This window comes from Heterodontus francisci, chromosome 21 (assembly GCF_036365525.1).
Source record: "Heterodontus francisci isolate sHetFra1 chromosome 21, sHetFra1.hap1, whole genome shotgun sequence".
Classification (NCBI taxonomy): domain Eukaryota; kingdom Metazoa; phylum Chordata; class Chondrichthyes; order Heterodontiformes; family Heterodontidae; genus Heterodontus; species Heterodontus francisci.
In genome coordinates, this window is record NC_090391.1 from 29,868,973 (window position 1) to 29,888,660 (window position 19,688).

Genomic DNA, 19,688 nt, shown 5'->3' on the forward strand with positions numbered 1-19,688 from the left:
AGTTTACACAGCGGTGAGCAGTGTTCAGGTGATACAGAAAATCTGGTGCGTTGGGCAGAGACAATCAGTTAATCTATCAAAGTCTCTTGAAGTTATGCTCCTATCTATACTACTTACAACACAACTATTCTTTTGTTATTGAAAAGCTTGGATAGATGGCTCTGGATTGTGTTATCTAAGTAAGTGGTTGTTCTCCTTACAGCAATGTGGATTGAGGGGAGATCTGATGCAGGTGTAGGTAAGTTAGACAAGGATAACCCGTTCCCATTAGTTGATGGTACAAGGACTAGGAGACACAGATTGATGGTTTTGGGAAAGAGATGCAGCGAAATTTGAGGAAGCACTTTTTGCTTTACCTGCTGCATTGCAACTGCAATGTCTGTCCACAAGTGTGGTGGAAGCAGAGACAATCAATGATTTCAATAGGAAATTGGAGAAACACTTGAAGGAAACAAACTTGCTCCAGGGTGACGCCAATCAAGCGGGAGAATGAATCTGATTGGATGATAAGAATATTTTATCAATTTCAATTCTGTCAAAGCTTTGACATTTTTTTCGTTTGTAAAATACTGCAACAAAAAGTAAACCTGCAATTTGAGGTTGCGATGGCAGGGAATCGAAGCCAGGTCAAATGCTTGTAAGGCAACTATGCTCACCACTATACCACCATCGCTTACTGTCCTGCGCTCGTCCAGCGTTTTGATTAATAGAATGCTGTACAATGGTTTCAACTTGTACCTGAGCAACGAAAAGCAAAATACTGCGGATGCTGGAAATTGAAACAAAAACAACAAATGCTGGAATCACTCAGCAGGTCTGGCAGCATCTGTGGAAAGAGAAGCAGAGTTAACGTTTCGATTCAGTGACCCTTCTTCGGAACTGCCAAATATTAGAAATGTCACAGATTATAAGCAAGTGAGGTGGGGTGGGGCAAGAGATAACAAAGGAGAAGGTGCAGATTGGACCAGGCCACATAGCTGACCAAAAGGTCACGGAGCAAAGGCAAACAACATGTTAATGGTGTGTTGAAAGACGAAGCATTAGTACAGATTAGGTGTGAATACACTGAATATTGAACAGCAGCAAGTGCAAACCTAAAAAAAAACCTGAAAAAAACAGTGGGTAAGCAAACTGAACAAACTAAGATAAAATGAAATAAATGCAAAAAAAGATTGTAAAGAATGTAAAAAAAAGTATGAAAAAATAACTAAAAATGAAAGTAAAATGGGGGGCTGTCATGCTCTGAAATTATTGAACACAATGTTCAGTCCTGCAGGCTGTAGTGTGCCTAATCGGTAGATGAGATGCTGTTCCTCGAGCTTGCGTTGATGTTCACTGGAACACTGCAGCAATCCCAGGACAGAGATGTGAGCATGAGAGCAGGGGGGAGTGTTGAAATGGCAAGCAAACGGAAGCTCAGGGTCCCGCTTGCGGACTGAGCGGAGATGTTCCGCAAAGCGGTCACCCAGTCTGCGCTTGGTCTCCCCAATGTAGAGGAGACCACACTGTGAGCAGCGAATACAGTATACTACATTGAAAGAAGTACAAGTAAATCGCTGCTTCACCTGAAAGGAGTGTTTGGGGCCTGGGATAGTGAGGAGAGAGGAGGTAAATGGGCAGGTATTACACCTCCTGCGATTGCAAGGGAAGGTGCCCTGGGACGGGGACGAGGTGGTGGGGGTAATGGAGGAGTGGACCAGTGTGTCGCGGAGGGAACGATCCCTTCGAATTGCTGACAGGGGAACGGAGGGGAAGATGCGACTGGTAGAGTCATCATGCTGGAGGTGGCTAAAATGGCGGAGGATGATCCTTTGGATATGGAGGCTGGTGGGATGAAAAGTGAGGGCAAGGGGAACCCTGTCACGGTTCTGGGAGGGAGGAGAAGGGGTGAGGGTAGAGGTGCGGGGAATGGGTCGGACACGGTTGAGGGCCCTGTCAACCGAAGTTGGGGGAAACCCTCGGTTGAGGAAAAAGGAGGTCATATCAGAAGCACCGTCATGGAAGGTAGCATCATCAGAGCAGATGCGTCGGAGACGGAGAAACTGGGAGAATGGAATGTAGTCCTTACAGGAGGTAGGGTGTGAAGAAGTGTAGTCGAGGTAGCTGTGGGAGTCGGTGGGCTTATAATGGATATTGGTGGACAACCTATCCCCAGAGATGGAGACAGAGAAGTCGAGGAAGGGAAGGGAAGTGTCAGAGATGGACCATGTAAAGGTGAGAGAAGGGTGGAAATTGGAAGCAAAGTTGATAAAGTTTTCTAGTTCGGGGCGGGAGCAGGAAACGGCACCGATACAGTCATCAATGTACCGGAAAAAGAGTTGGGGGAGGGGGCCTGAGTAGGACTGGAACAAAGAACGATCGACATATCCCACAAAAAGGCAGGCATAACTCGGACCCATGCGGGTACCCATAGCGACACCTTTTACTTGAAGGAAGTGCGTGGAGTTGAAGGAGAAGTTGTTCAATGTGAGAACAAGTTCAGCCAGGCGGAGGAGGGTGGTAGTGGATGGGGACTGGTTGGACCTCTGTTCCAGGAAGAAGCGGAGAGCCCTCAAACCATCCTGGTGGAGGATGGAGGTGTAGAGCGATTGGACGTCCATAGTGAAGAGGAGGCGGTTGGGCCCAGGAAACTGGAAATTGTCAAAATGACAGAGGGCGTCAGAAGATTCACGGATGTAGGTGGGAAGAGACTGGACCAGCGGAGAAAAGATAGAGTCTCGATAGGAAGAAATAAGTTCAGTGGGGCAGGAGTCGGCTGACACAATGGGTCTGCCGGGACAGTCCCGTTTGTGGATTTTGGGAAGGAGGTAGAAGCGGGCTGTCCGGGGTTGTGGGACTATGAGGTTGGAAGCCGTAGAGGGAAGCTCTCCAGAGGAGATGAGGTCAGTGACCGTCCTTTGGACGGTGGCTTGATGTTGGACGGTGGCTCTAAAACAATGCTTTGCTTGAAAGCTTTCCTCTCATCGTGGAGAGGAACTTCAGTGCTGAGAAGAGACCTGTCCAGACTTCATTCCCCCGGCGTCAGCGTCAAACGCTCAAAGTCATGCGCAGGACAACAAAAGACAGCAGCAAAAAAAACTCAAAAGACTGCCCCCTACTGTGCCCATCATTGTTCTGCTGTTTGGCAAAGCAACCATCCTGAGGGATCTTTTCGTGCGATGCCATTCGTTCTGATATTCCTGTCGGTTATACTTTGCATTAGATTAAAAAGAAATCTGTAACATTCCAAAACTGACAATAATTTTGCTGCAAAGTGCCTGTTATAATCAAATACACGGGTATGTTGCTCAAGATTTTCTTGTTTTAAACCATAAGGATACCAAAAGAATTAGGGGGGAAACAGTTTAAAATAGTGTTTCGTTCTTTTTTTCAATCGAGAAAGTTTGTTCTAAAATTTACTTGAAGTAACTTATCTGAGAATCTTTGGCTCCGTCCCCTTGGAGACAAGAAATGAAATTAATCCCGCTGCAGCTTGGAAATTATTCCATTTTAAGTTTCTAAATTGACATATAATTGGACAAATTAAGCCATTGGGCTCAGGGACAGAGCCAGAGTGTCATTAATCCAAATACTCATTTGTGCTTTTAATCAGGTGAAGGTAGGTTCCAAAGCCACAAGAGAACTGAGGCCACCGTAAGAGATCCAGCAGCTTTAAGAATTTAAGAGCAATAACTGCAGACAACAGATGTCACAGCATTTTTATCAATGAGACGAAACGCCTGAGCAGGAGAGAAAGTTCCAAGCACTTCTGTCTTTAATGTAAAGAAAAACATGCAATGCCATCAAGTCAGGGCACAAAAAAGTAGAATCGATAAACGGCGGAGCGGGTTGGATGGGCCATATGGTCCACTTCTGCTCCTATTTCTTATGTTCTTGTGTTCTCGTTTTTACTACTACATGTTAACAGGTAGAATATGAATGGCACATTTCATACAATAGCAGAGACTAATGGTTGAAAATTGATGGCCAGACTCTCTAACAGCACTTTGTGGACATGTATAGATTCAATTTCACAGTGACCTAAAGCACCAGAGACTTTGAGCTAAAACATTCATCTAATTCTCACACAGTACTTGAGACTGATAGTTACACACTCATATACAGCACAAGAGACTGGCAGAGATTAAAATTACTGCCACATTAACACATAGGAATACCGACTGCAAAATATAAACAATATTCCCATCTTGACACAGATTAACACAGAGAGACATAGAATAGATAAATAACCAGGCACTGACTGACACTTTCTGAATCTGTCCATCTCTCTCTCTCTCACACACACACACGCAACCTCAATGAGTATCAGCTTTCGACTGTGACTGTTATTAAACAACAGAAAATGTGATACTCACTGACAGTTTATCAGCTGGAAATCAGCAGGGAACTGGGATTTCTTTTAGGTACTTTAACTATATATAACAGATAGGAACATGCGAGGGGTTGGATGCGGGTGGGGATAGCAGATCAGCTGCAGAAAAAAATCTAACTGCACACACACACACACACACACACACACACACACACACACACACACACACACACACACACACACACACACACACACACACACACACACACACACACACACACACACACACACACACACACACACCATAACATAAATAAATACACTACCACCCCAAAGCAGGAAACTCCAAGGCAGGTAGCCTAACTTCTGTTATAGGGAAAATGCTGGATTTATTATTGAAGAGGGTCCAACAGGGCACCTCGAAAATCGTGAAGTAATCAGGGTGCGTCAACATGGTTTTATGAAAGGGAAATCATGTTGACTTACTTATTAGAGCTTTTTGAGGATGTTCCAACCAAAGTGAATAAAGGGGAATATTTGATGTGCTGTACTTAGAATACAAAATGTCATTTGGCAAGGTGCCACACAAAATAAGAGCTCATGGTTAGGGGGTAACATTTTAGCATTGTAAGATAATTGGTTACCTAACAAGAAACAGAAAGTAGGGCTAAATGTGCTATTTTTGGGTTGACAAGTTGTAACTAGTGGAGTGCCAGGGGATTGAGTTCTGGGGCCACAACTATTTACAAGCTTTTATAAATGACTTGAATGAAAGGAACAAATGTATCGTTGCTAAATGATGATGCAGGGATAGGTAAGAGAGTAAGCTCTGTGGTCTACACAAGGAATCTGCAAAGGGATTTAGATACTTTAAGTGAGTGGTCACAATTGTGAAGATGAAGTTTAATGTGAGAAAATGTGAACTCGTCCAGTTATTATTTAAATGGAGAGAGATTGCAGAACTCTGCGGGGCAGAGTTGGGTGTCCTGGTACATGGAACACAAATTGTTAGTATGCACGCACAAGTGATTGGTAAGGCAAATAGAATGATGCCATTAATTGCAAGAGGGATGAATTATTAAAGTAAGCAAGATTTGCTGCAGTGTTACACAGTGTTGCTGAGAGTTCATCTGTCGTACTGTGTACAGTTTTCGTCTCTTCAATTGATAAAGTTGCATTATAAGCAGTTCATAGAAGGTTCAGTCGACTGATTGCTAAGATGAAGGGGTTATCTTAAGGGGAAAGGTTGGACATGTTGCCCTGTATCCATTGGCGGTAAGAAGAATGAGAGGTGATCTTATTGAAAAATATAAGATCTGCAGGGCCCATGGCAGGGTGGATGCTGATACATAGATGTTTCCCGTTCTGAGAGATATTAGACCCAGGGAACACAGTTTCAAAATAAGGAATCAACCAATAAACATGGTGATTGTTTCTTGTTCTTCGAGGGTCGTCAGGGAGCAGTGGAAGCAGGGCCGTTGCATAATTTTAAGACTGAGTTACACAAATTCCTATTTCACAAGCGAGTATAAAGGTTTAGGGGGCAAAGAGCAAAGTAGAGTTGAGGCCACAAACTAATCTGCCATGAATTATGTTTAAACTGTGTCCTGGTTCTGGTCTCTCTCATAAGGGCAAACATCCTCTCAGCATCTACCCTGTCAAGCACCCCCGACATTTCATCAGCCAAATGGCCTACTTCTGCACCTAATTCTTACGTATGTTACGTTAGTCATCTATTATTCTTGATTCCGCATTTTCCTCATCAATGACAGACTTAGTTTCAGAGTGAATTTTAAAGTTAGGTTGATAACCCGATCACTTTCAAACTGCCTGTAACGGACTGGAACAAAGCCCCATTCAGATCATGTACCACCACAAATTTCAGCTCAATCTTTCTAAAGATAACCAATTAGACCGAATCGCACATCCCTTCCCATAGGCCCTGCTGTTGGAATGAAACCAGTCCTCACACTCCTGTGAAAAGCCAACCCCTGAAAGAGTCTGCAAAATAATCCATGTTTTGTCTCTGTGCGAACATCAGTCTGGGTTGCAGGTGGGTCTGAGGTTAATAAATGGAATTTGTTCCCAAATCATAATTACAGAAAGGTAAAAAAGGGCTAGATGGTGAAGGAGATGGGAGCACTCTGACTCATACACTTAAATCAAGATCATGTGCAGGGACAGCAATTGATTGAGTCCGAGGACATGGCGGGACGGAGGGGAGGTGGGGGTGGGGGGGGGGGGGGGCGTTGCGGGGGAGAGAGCGGATTATTGGTGGATATTTAGTTGAACAGTGGAAAATGTTTTTAAAAATATGCAGTGATGGAGCCGGTCAGTGAAAATGCTTGTCAGAGAACTGGAAATTAACTCGGTCTGAAATTTGAAGAGTTGCTTTTGAAATCATTACAGTAAAACGATTCTTTAAGAGAGGTGTGGTCGCAGTTCTTTCAGAGAATCTGCCGGTGGATCTTAAAAGAGATGTTGTGTTTGGTGCTTTATTTCTGTACAATGTGGAGATCTGAAATGAGCTGGTCTACTTGGTCACCACCTTTGCACCTGCCGAGACGGCGTGCTTGGCCAGATCCCCACGCAGCAGCACATCCATTGCGATGCAGATGTGCAAAAACAAGTTGCAAGATCCAAATGATTTTAGGCAAGTGCCATCTCCTGGCGGAAAATAGCCATTCCTTCATAAATATTTTAAATTATCAAGTAATAACATCGAGTGTGTTGGAGGCAGATTCAACCAAGACCTTAAAAAGAGAATTTGATAATTAAATCAAGAGTAAACAAAACAGCAGAGCTATGGAGAAAAGGTTGGGAAGTGGGACGAGGTGAGCTGGTCTTGCAGATAGCCGACCCGACACGATGGGCCGAATGGCCGCTTTCAATGCTGTCACCATTCCATCATTCCATCCTATGATGGGAACATGAACGTGGTGTTTAGGTGCAGATTAAAATGGTTTCTAATTATTTCATCCAAAACATTCCAGTTCCAAACAGCTAGGATGTGTGTGGTCCATATATGAAGAGTGAGAAGCTTTGCAAAGTAAGCAATGGCAGTAAAGGGGTCAGTGTAACTGTCTTCCAAGCCCTTGACCCGGGTTCGGTTTCCAGCGAACGCAATGTTCAATTGCACCTGTGTTTTAATTCTGCAACTTTGCAGCAACATTTTACCAACGAAAAATGGCAAAGCCATTACTGAATTGAAGTTGACAAAATAATCTCATCATCCAATCAGACTTACTCTCCTGTTTGATCGGCATCACCCTGCAGCAAGCCTGTTTCCTTCAAGTGAAATGTACAACATGTTTAAGGGCATGGATTGAGTGGAGGTGAAGGGTATATTTTCCTGAGCAGAGAGGTCAGGGACGAGGGGGCATATATTTCAAGTGATTGGCAGAAAAATTGGAGGGGAGATGAGGAAAAGACTTTTTCTCCTAGAGGTTGGTGATGGTCTGGAACTCAATGTCTGAAAGGTTAGTTGAGGCAGAGACCCAACTCATTTTAAAGGAGTCGGGATATGCACGTCAAGTACCATAAGCTGCATGGCTACAGATCAAATGCTGGAAGCGGGGATTAGAATAGGTGGATCGTTTTTTTTCGGCTGGCATAGACATGATGGGTCAAGTGGCTTCTTTCTGCGTCTTAACTTTTCAATGTTTCCATAAATAAGGTATGCATTTACATATGTCAAACTCGCAGAGAGATGTTGGTATATTGCATGATCAAATCGGCCTTCCAAGCAGTTGACCCTGGTTTCCGACTGCAGGTCAGACCTCAATTCTGGTACCATGCAGCTGCATTTTATAAAGTAAATATTGTCAATGCGATGTCAAAAAAAACACATGTCATCCATGTGCGTCTCGCAGAAAGCTAAGCTTCAATTTTCTTTCAATGAGATCTTTGTTTAGGAAGACATGTCCTTTAAACGAATAAATTAAATCTCAGTCAGAAACTATAGGAAGATCTTTATTAAATAATACAGAAAAGGGACATCGGAAAAGTTCAGTTCACAATCAGTGCTCTGGCTAAAGACTGAACCCAACACTCATATACCGGACAATGAAATGTAAAGAAGCAAAATTACACTCAGAGACCAGCAAATGACGGGGACAGAGTGCAAGCTACATACAGATATATCTGAAGCGAAAATGTACAAAGTAAGATGTTTCAAACAAAATAAGTGGACAGGTTGCAGATAACCCTACACTCAAAATCAAAAACACAGAGATAGAAATAGACTGCAGGTTAGAGATTGCTATATAGAGTCATAGAGTTTTACAGCACAGCAACAGGCCTTTCTGCCCACGCGCCTGCGCCGACCATCAAGCACCCGTTCTATCTAATCCCATTTCTCCTCACTTAGCCCGTAGCCTTGTATGTTATGGTGTTTCAAATGCTCATATGCATACTGCTTGAATGTCGTGAGTATTCCTGCCTGTACCACTGCTTCAGGCAGTGTGTTGCAGGTTCCAACCACCCTCTGGGTGATGAAATCCGTCCTCAACTCCCCTCTAAACCTCCTGCCCCTTACCTTAAGTCTATGCCCCGGAGTTATTGACACTTCCACTAAGGGAAAATGTTTCTTCCTAACCATCCTATCAATGCCCCTCATTATTTTCTATAGTCAGTCAGGTCCGCCCTCAGCCTTCTCTGCTCCAAGGAAAACAACCCCAGCCCATCTAGTCTTTATTCATAACTGAAATGCTCCAGCCCAGGCAACATCGTGGTAAATCTCCTCTGCACCCTCTCCACTGCAATCACATCCTTCCTATAATGTGGTGACCAGAACTGCACACAATACTACAGCTGTGGCCTAACTAGCATCTTATACAGCTCCATCATAGCTTCCCAGCTGTTATATGCTTGGCCTCCGCCAATAAAGGCAAGTATCCTTGGCGCCTTCATAACCACCTTATCTACATTCTTCAGTGATCTATGGACAAGCACCCCAAGGTCCCTTTGACCCTCTGTACTCCCTAGGGTCCTACAATCCATTGTATATTCCATTGCTTTCTTAAAGCTCCCAAAGTGCATCACCTCACATTTCTGAGGATTTAACTCCATTTGCCACTGCTCTGCCCATCTTACTAGCCGATCTATACTGTCCTGTAGTCCAAGGCTTTCCTCCTCACTATTTACAACACCACCAATTTTCGTGTTGTCTGCGTACTTACTGATCATACCTCCTACATTCACGTCTAAATCATTAATGTACACTACAAACAGCAAGGGTCCCAGCATCGATCCCTGCGGTACATCACTGGTCACAGGCTTCCTATCGCACAATAACCCTCTACTATCACCCACTGCCTTCTTTCACTGAGCCAATTTTGAATCCAAGTTCCCAAATTGCTCTGGATCCCATGGGCTTTTACTTTCTTAACGAATCTCCCATGCGGGACCTTATCAAAAGCCTTCATGAAGTCCATACAGACTACATCAACTGCTTTACCCTCATCTACACCTCTAGTCATGTCCTCGGAAAACTCAATCAAATTTGTTAGACACGATCTCCCCCTGACAAAGCCATGCTGACTATCCCTGATTAAGCCCTGCCTCTCCAAGTGGAGATTAATCCTGTCTCACAGTTTTTTTCCCCAAATACTTTCCCTATCACTGATGTTAGACTCAATGGCCTGTAATTAATGATGGTGCCACATTCGCTGTCCTCCAGTCCTCTGCTACCCCTCCTGTGGACAGAGAGGATCTGAACATTTGCGTCGGAGCCCCCGCTATCTCTCCCTTGCCTCGCATAGCAGCCTGGGATGCATCTCATCTGGGCCTGGAGATTTATCCAGCTTCAGGCCCGCTAATACAGCGAATAATTTTTTATTTATTCATTCATGGGATGTGGGCGACGCTGGCCAGGCCGGCATTTATTGCACATCCTTTGAGAATGTGGTGGTGAGCTGCCTTCTTGAACCGCTGCAGTCCATTTGGGGTAGGTATATGCACAGTGCTGTTAGGAAGGGAGTTCCAGGATTTTGACCAGCAACAGTGAAGGAACGGCGATATAGTTCTAAGTCAGAATGGTGTGTGACTTGGAGGGGAACTTGCAGTTGGTGGTGTTCCGATGTATTTGCGGCCCTTGTCCTTCTAGTTGGTAGAGGTCGCGGGTTATGAGCGGCATGGACAGAGTGGATAGTCAGAAGCTTTTTCCTAGGGTGGAAGAGTCAGTTACTAGGGGACATAGGTTTAAGGTGAGGGGTGTAAAGTTTAGAGGGGATGTGCGAGGCAAGTTCTTTACACAGAGGGTGGTGAGTGCCTGGAACCTGCTGCTGGGGGAGATGGTGAAAGCAGGCATGAAATGAAATTTAAGAGGCATCTTGACAAATACATTAATAGGATGGAAATCGAAGGATACGGTCCCTGGAAGTGCAGAATGTTTTAGTTTAGGCAGGCATCAAGATTGGCGCAGGCTTGGAGGGCCGAATGGCCTTTTCCTGTGCTGTACTGTTCTTTGTTTGGAAGGTGCTGTCTAAGGAGCCTTGGTGCATTGCTACAGTGCATCTTGCAGATGGTACACACTGCTGCCACTGTGCGTTGGTGGTGGAGGGAGTGAATATTTGTCGATGGGGTGCCAATCAAGCGGCCTGCTTTGTCCTGGATGGTGTCGAGCTTCTTGAGTGTTGGAGCTGCACGCATCCAGGCAAGTGGAGAGTATGCCATCACACTCCTGACTTGTGCCTTGTTGAAGGTGGACAGGCATTGGGGAGTCAGGAGGTGAGTAACTCGCCTCAGGATTCCTAGCCTCTGACCTGCTCTTGTAGCCACGGTATTTACATGGCTACTCCTTTAAAATGCTAATGTGTTCAAGTATTTCACAATCCCCTTCTCTGATCACTGTACCTACATCGTTCCATTCCATAGTGAACACAGATGAAAAGTAATGATTCAATACCTCACCAATGTTCTCTGGCTCCACACACAGATCGCCTCTTTGACCCCTAATGGGCCCCACTTTTTCCCTGGTTATCCTCTTCCCTCTAACATACTTGTAAAACACCTTGGGATTTTCCTTTATCTTGACTGCCAATGATTTTTCATGCCCCTTCTTCGCTCTCCTAATTACTTTAGACTAGTTATCAGACAGAACCGGGAATCTGCAGTACTGTACATGAACAATCAAACAGCACTGGGAAAGCATGCTATCTGATCTGCCATTTTTCCAATCAATCAATCTTTCCTTTCACTGACGTTTAGCTTCCAGTCCAATCTCTCTGAATTGAATTCAGTGAGCTTAGGAAGTGCGGTAAGGAAATGATCATTGGCCTCTGTGTTGCTCATGTTCAAATCGCCATGGCATTGCATCACCCCGCCCCGCCTCCTCCCCCCTCCACCCCCGCCGCCGCTCCAAATCTCTACAGCCCTCCGAAAATTGTGTTCACTGAAAAAGGGAGAGGGTAATAACTAGGTTTCTACCCCTGATCATTATCCAATGAAGTCGGGCACAACGTGCTCGTTTGTGAAAGTTTGATGGCGGAGTGTAGGTGGGGTGGGGCGTTGGTTCCTGGTGACAGGATCAGGACCAGATTCCCCACAACTCCATCTGCAGGAATAGCCTGCTGCGAGAACGGATGAACCAGATCGCAACATTTGGACAAGGCAGAGCACAATAACCTTTATGATAACTTTAACTTCATTAGGATAGTTGAGTCGGGTCGGGCGCAGGAAAAATTAAAGGAATTGAGCCGGGTCGTGTTCGGGGTGGATGTGGTCAGGATGGGCCCAGCTCGGGATTCAATTTTATACCCGAGCAGGTCATTACTCACAATCACTGTGATTTGCAGTTTTGTCCAATTAGCTCTGGGTCCAGGGTGGATTTAGTTGAATCCATATGAGCTTTTCAATGACACCCTTTTGAGAAAAAAAATCATGAATCTTATTAAATTAAACCAAAAAAATCAAAATTAAATAAATTAAATCTTCTGCAGAACAAGTCCCGCCTCAATAGGTCACATTTTCAATAAAATATAAACTCAGAATCAGATTTAAAATCATTTCATTGCTCAGTGCTGTGAATATAAAATGTATTTCTGTCCTGTGGGGAGTGGAAAGAATGGAATATGCAATGGGATTTACTTCCAAGGTTTGAAACCCTTCAGCTCTTTCTATGATTTCACTAGTTTAACAAGTAGATTGAAAGGGTATTTCACAGCTTTCTTCAGCTCCTGTCTGAATTTAGTCTGTGTCACAGTGTAAATACAGGTATTGGTGCAAGTACTGAGAAGCTGCAGCATCTTTGATGTGTGTTCTGTGATGTAGTGAGGGTCAGTGGTGGAGTAATAATATTGAATATCTGCAATTCGCCTATAAATGTTATACACAACCCAGGTCACCCATAACAGTATAAAACTGCCGGATATACTGAAGAGTAGAATAATTGATTTTCTGCGATTCTCCATCTCTGGGTCCTTGTGATTCTCTGCATTGCTGTGGCCCTGGAATCCCCTGCGGACTTTACTTGCAAATAAAATACGTCTGACCGTCAGAACATTGAGCAGCAAAATCAGAAAAAACGGGACACAGGGGGTTAGAATGAGGTGAAACAATTCAAATACCCCCCATATGGGGGAAGTATAGAAGCTAGGTTTATGGACACAACGTAGGGGAACATTATCAATAATGTACCTTGGTTTATATGTAAAGTACCAAGGGACTGACTCTAAACAGCCCAGCACACTCACTGTTCCTACAACCACAGCCGCCGTTTTCTCACTGCAATATTTTCTTTGCAGCTTATCACAACAAATGGTCACAAATCGATCAAAGGTGAAAGCGACTGTGAGCCAGACAGAAACACCTGTGGCTGCAGAAAGCAGAACGGCAGTGAGAATACACACAGGAGTAATTCTCAGGAATGAATCTGGGAAATAAAGTGAAACAATCCAACTCAATATGGGTTCAGTGATAACGACCAGGAGATCAGCCACTGCCATTCCCACCAGGTAGACAGTGATACATTTGGAGAGACCACACTTTCCTCGGGATAGGATCACAATCGCCACCAAGTTAACTGGAAGAGAGAGAAAAGGAAGGAGAGAAATTACTGATCAGAGCTGGAGATAAAGCAACAATTTGATAGGATCTGGGCTGCAATTTCCAACTTTGTTGCTGTATTGAACAGTGAAAACTGATTCATTGATCTGGGCAGTGTTTTGCCACAGTGAAATGTTTGAATAATAAGAATGAATTCGGAAATTGATACAGAAAGTGAATAAAGTCAGCACCGGATCTATTGGAAGTACTGAGTTAGGATGCAGTGCCAGTGGGTAAATGAGAAAGGATTTTACAGAGATGGAATCCAATGGGTTAAATGGGAGTTTGCCTCCAGATTGTTGGTTGGGAATGCTTGCGGAGGGCGGGAAGCACAGCTGGTTGTTGCCCTGGGTTCAGAGAACCGACAGGGACTGTTACCAATGGGAAAGGGCTGAAAACTGTATTTGAGTATCAGCCATGATCTAAAATGGCGAAGCAGGACTGAAGGGCTCAATGGCTTCCTCCTGCTCCTATGTTCCTGTATACCTATCAGGTTGGACGATCCTGTGAGTGAGATTGGGAGGGAGAGAAGGAAAAGGACATGTTGGAGCTGGAGGGGAAACAGAAGCAGATGATTTGGGAAAGTGGATAAACTGAAGCAATGGATGAAGCTCCTAAGTATTCAATACAGTGGGAGGAGAGGCGGAGATTCAAAGGGAGAAACCGAGGCACAAGTGTCAGAGGAAATCGAATTTATAGATCCCAGTAATACAACTCAATTAATACATTCAACAATAATCCCTGTAGTTGCTGGTGTTGGAGAACAGTTCCTTGGTTATAAACATTTAGCCAAAACATTTAGATCGTACGGGCAATAAATGCCAATTCAAGCATATTTCTGATATCAGCCTTGCTATTTCTTGAAATCAGCGGTCACAGATATTCTAAAACCAGATTTTGTTAAATTTTATTAGTATTCAAGCATGGGATGTGGGCGTCGCTGGCCAGGCCAGCATTTATTGCCCATCTCTAACGGCCCTTGAGAAGGTCGTGGTGAGCTGCCTTCTTGAACCGCTGCAGTCCATGTGGGGTAGCTGCACCCACAGTGCTGTTAGGAAGGTTCCAGGATTTTGACCCAGCGACAGTGAAGGAACAGCGATATAGTTCCAAATTAGGATGATGTGTAACTCGGAGGGGGCACTTGCAGGTGGTGGTGTTCCCTTGCATTTGCTGCCCTTGTCCTTCTATTTGGTAGATGTCGCTGTTTTGGATGGTTGGCTGTCTAAGGCGCCTTGCTGCGTTGCTGCAGTGCATCTTGTAGATGGTACACACAGCGGCCACTGTGTGTCGGTGGTGGAGGGAGTGAATGTTTGTAGATGGGGTGCCAATCAAGCGGGCTGCTTTTCCCTGGATCGTGTCGAGCTTCTTGAGTGTTGTTGGATCTTCACCCATCCAGGCAAGTGGAGAGTATTCCATCACATTCCTGACTTGTGCCGTGTAGATGGTGGACAGGCATTGGGGAGTCAGGAGGTGAGTTGCCCGCCGCAGGATTCCTAGCCTCTGACCTGCTCTTGTAGCCACGGTATTTATATGGCTACTCCAGTTCAGTTTCTGGTCAATGGTAGCCCCGAGGATGTTGATAGTGGTGGGGGGTGGGGGGGGTGGGGGTTCAGCGAATGTAATGCCATTGAATGTCAAGGGGGGATAGCTAGATTCTCTCTTGTTGGAGATGGTCATTGCTTGGCACTTGTGTGGCGCGAATGGTACTTGCCACTTATCACCCCAAGCCTGGATACTGTCCAAATCTTGTTACATATCTACACGGACTGCTTCAGTATCTGAGGAGTCACGAATGGTGCTGAACATTGTGCAATCATCAGCGAACATCCCACTTCTGGCCTTATGATTGAAGGAAGGCCATTGATGAAGCAGCTGAAGATGTTTGGGCCGAGGACATTACCCCGAGGATCTCCTGCAGTGATGTCCTGGAGCTCAGATGGTTGGCCTCCAACAACGATCTTCCATTGTGCTAGGTATGACTCCAGCCAGCTGTGGTATTTCCACCTGATTCCCATTGACCTCAGTTTTGCTAGGGCTCCTTTATGCCATACTCGGTCAAATGCTGCCTTGATGTCAAGGGCAGTTACTCTCACATCACCTCTTTTGTCCATGTTTGAGCCAAAGCTGGAATGAGGTCAGGAGCTGAGTGGCCCCAGCCGAACACAAACTGAAAAGGTTATGGTGAACAAGTGCCGCTTGATGACACCTTCCACCACTTTACTGAAGATTGAGAGTAGGTTGATGGGGTGGTAGTTGGCCCGGTTGGACTTGTCCTGATGTTGTGTCCAGGACAAACCTGGGCAATTATCCACATTTCAGGGTAGATGCCAGTGTTGTAGCTGTACTGGAGCAGGTATGATTCCTTGAGTATGACTATGTCAGGTTGTTGCTTAACTAGTCTGTGTGACAGCTCTCCCAACATTGGCACAACCCCCAGATGTTAATGAGGAGGACTTGGCAGCATCGACAGGGGTGGGTTTGCGTTGTCGTTGTCAGTGCGTAGGCCGATGCCGGGTGGCCCGACCGGTTTCATTTCTTTTTATTAACTTCGTAGCGGTTAGATACAAATGAGTTGCTTGCTTGGGCATTTCAGACGGCATTTAAGAGTCAACCACCTTGCTGTGGTTCTGGAGTCACATGTCGGCCAGACCATGTAAGGACAGCAAATGTCCTTCCCAAAACTGAACCAGGTGGGTTTTTACAGCAATCGGCAATGGTTTTTAACTTCCATATCTTTCTTAACTGAACTCAAATTCTACCACTTGCTGTGGTGAGATTCGAACGCATGCTCCCAGAAGAATACCTTGCGTGTTTGAGTTATTAGCGACAATACCATTACACCACTGCCTCCTTGTCGGTTAAAGGGTGAATTACCATCAGTGAAGAACTGATTCTGTTATGTTTATTCGGTCAGTAAATAAGGAATAAGAACTTTCTAGAAATGAAAATGATGACCTGACAGAAATAAATACAGAGGATTAACTCCAAAATGACAATGAATGCAATGTGACAACGGATAACTTCAACTCACAGTTTCTCTCACTAATTGTTCTGGACATTCCAGCACTTTATGATGGAAAATTATTCACACTGCTGCTTCTTTCTCTTTACCTTTGCTTATCTCTTTCCCTTGGTTTCGTTCTCCGTGCTCCTATCTCCTTCCCTATCTCTCTGGAGTGCTCACACCCTGCCCATTGCTACTTGATGCCACTTTTCACATCCGATTCATTCCTTACATTCTGCGCCTGTATTCTGTTCAACAGCCACGTGTCCAATGGCTCTTTTCTCTGAGTCAGTTTGTTCACGCAACACCAAAGTCTCCACCTGTTCACCTACACTCTACAGTTCATCTACAGTGCATTGATTAAACAGGATCAAAACCTTCTTCCAGACAAACCTCACAATCATTCCTTCTCCTGGAATTATAAAGTACACTGTTAAAATGTGAGATTGTTTCATTAATAAAGCACCAACATCAGCGCTGCAGCTGACAATACATAGATATATGGGAGACTCTTGATTCCAGGTGATAGAGTGAAAACCAATAAAGCATCACATCAATGCTCTCTATTTTACAATGTCGTGCAGTAGCTGTGAAGGTTCCACAGTGAAGCAGAGAAAGAGATGTGAAAGTGTCAGCAGAAAACTCAGTTCAGCAGCCAGACCTCTGAACAGCGTCAGACGCAAACAGAATGAAATAATATTTTACAGCAGTGATGACCAATAAATACATGAAATCCCAGTTAGTTGGAACCATGTTATTGGGGAGGAGGACATTGTGCTGCCCCGTTGTAACACTTAGACTGTGAGATGTCTCGTGCGCAATCACTGAGAAAAAATCATAAAAATATTCCAAGGCAGGTTCATTCCACATGGTGAAACTGTTAAAAGCTCATGATGGTCTGATTCTTGATCCTAACCGAGACATCCCATTCAAATACATTCAATGCACAAAATAATCCAGTAACAATGCCAGGAGTACTTAAACCAATACCATTCAAGACATAATACAACTCCTGCAATCCTGAAAGAGGAGACAGTGAGGAGATTCCATCAATAAATTGCTGGAGAAGAACAGGTGGCTGTGTAAAACACACAGTGGGAAATAATAACGAGCTGAGAAGCACAGTTAATATCGATTTGCACATTTAAGATCTGAGATAGAGGCTCACCAGGGACTCCAATCGCTGCAAGTACAGGATAATAAATGTCTTCTATCTGATAGAGTACTGGATATCCCATTTCTGTGAGAAACAGGGAGGTCTGCTAGCCTAGAATCCGCAGCTCCAGCAGGCACTCAGCACTGATCCATTCCAGTGCGTCCTGATTTATACAAGGGATAAGTCTCCACTGACACGTTTATACCCCTGATCATTGCTATTAGTTACACTCACTTGAACAAACACATTACGTCAACAGCTTTGACTCTGATGGAAATGATGGACGGCTTGCATCTTAGCAGAATTGGTCCAATATCCTCACATGGAGATTTGCCAGGGCTTTTGGGGACTGTTTAAACTAAAGTGTCAGGGGGATGTGCATGTATATGAATGCACATAGTCTGGTTAATAAGACTGGTGAGGTACAGGCGCAAATTGCAATGTGGAAATATGATGCTGTGGCTATAACAGAGACCTGGCTCAAAGAAGGGCAGGACTGGATGTTAAATATTCCTGGATAAAAGATGTTCAGGAAAAATAGGAACGGGAAAAAGGGGGAAGGGTAGCTTTAGTGATTAAGGAGAGCATTGCAGTGCTGGAGATAAAGGATCTCCCTGAGAGATCGAGGGCAGAATCTATTTGGCTGGAGCTAAGGAACAACAAATGTGCAGTTACATTGCTCGGTGTTGTCTATAGGCCACCAGGTAGTGGCAAGGACGTGGAGGAACACATTTGCAACGAAATGTAAGAGAATTGCAAAAATTGTAGGGTAGTTTTAATGGGAGAATTTAATTATCCAAATATAGACTGGGATAACAGTAATATAAAGGGCAGTGAGGTGGAAGAGTTCCAGAGTGTGTTCAGGAAAATTGTCTACAACAGTATATTGCGAGTCCAACAATAAATGAGGCACTGCTAGACCTGGTTCTTGGGAATGAGCTGTACCAATAGGCATAGAGTTATATAACACATAAACAGATCCTTTGGCCCATCGTGTCCGTGCCAGCCATCAAGCACCTATCGATTCTAATCCCATTTTCCAGCACTTTCCGCTAAGCCTTGTATGTGATGGCGTCTCAAGTGCACATCTGAGTACTTCAATTTTGGAGGGTTCTTACCTCTAAAACCCCTTCAGGCAGTGAGTTTCAGATTCCAACCAACCTCTGAGTGAAACACGTTTTTATCAAATTCCCTCTAAACTAACTGCCCCTTACCTTAAATCTATGTCTTGGTCAGCGACACCTCCGCTAAGGGAAAACGTTTCTTCCTATCTACCCTATCTGTGCCCCTCATAAGTTTCTATACCCCAATCAGGTCTCCCCTGCGCTAAAGAAAACAGCCCTCGCCTATCCAGTCTCTTTTGATAGCTGAAATGCTCCAGCCCAGGCAACATCCTAGTCAATCCTCTGCACCCTCTCCAGTGCAATCTCATCCTTCCTATAGTGTGACGACCAGAACTGTACACAGTTCTCCAGCTGTGGCTTAACTAGCTTTTTACACAGTTCCATCATATCATCCCTGCTTTTATTTGCTAGGCCTCGACTAATAAAGACAAGTATCCATTTGCCGTCCTAACCATCTTATCTTGCTGTGCTGCTGCCTTCTGCGATCTATGGACAAGTACACCAAAGTCCCTCTGACCCTCTGCAGTTTCTAGGGTCCTACCACCCATTGTATTTTCTCTTGCCTTGTTAGTCCTCCAAAGAAGCATCACCTCACACTTCTCTGGATTAAATTCCATTTGCCACTGCTCCGCACATCGTACCAGCCCATGTGTATCGTTTTGTAATCTAAGGCCTTCCTCCTCACCATGACACCACCACTTTTCGTGTCATTGTGAATTTACTAATCATACCTCCTATATGCACGTCTAAATCATTAATGTACACTACAAACATCAAGGGTCCCAACACTGATCCCTTCCCAGCACCGATCTCTGCGGTACACCATTGGTTACATGTTTCCAATCGCAAAAGCAACCCTCGACCATCAACCTCTACCTCCTGCCACCAAGCCAATTTTGAATCCAATTTGCCAAATTGCCCTGGATCCTATGGCCTCTTACCTTCTTCACCAATCTTCCTTACGGAACCTTATCAAAAGCCTTACTCAAGCCCATGCAGACTACATCAACTGCTTTACTCTCATCTACACATCTCGTCACCTCCTCT

At 44.6% G+C, this 19,688-nt stretch overlaps 1 protein-coding gene across 1 annotated transcript; it reads right to left on the bottom strand.

The window, feature by feature from the left end:
- Positions 1 to 12,429: 12,429 nt before the first annotated feature.
- Positions 12,430 to 17,599, bottom strand: LOC137381070 (probable G-protein coupled receptor 139). The gene is made up of 2 exons (XM_068053461.1): positions 17,530 to 17,599; positions 12,430 to 13,334 (listed from the first exon to the last, which is right to left on the bottom strand). Exons 1-2 carry the CDS (start codon positions 17,597 to 17,599, stop codon positions 12,430 to 12,432), a joined length of 975 nt encoding a protein of 324 aa, XP_067909562.1.
- Positions 17,600 to 19,688: the final 2,089 nt, after the last annotated feature.

What these genes read in the sequence shown, in the direction of transcription:
- LOC137381070 (XM_068053461.1), bottom strand. Translation starts at nt 17,599, where the DNA reads ATGGGATATCCAGTACTCTATCAGATAGAAGACATTTATTATCCTGTA. An exon ending in TGCAGCGATTGGAGTCCCTG is followed by an intron (nt 13,335 to 17,529) that starts GTGAGCCTCTAT and finishes TCTCTCTTCCAG; the next exon opens with TTAACTTGGTGGCGATTGTG.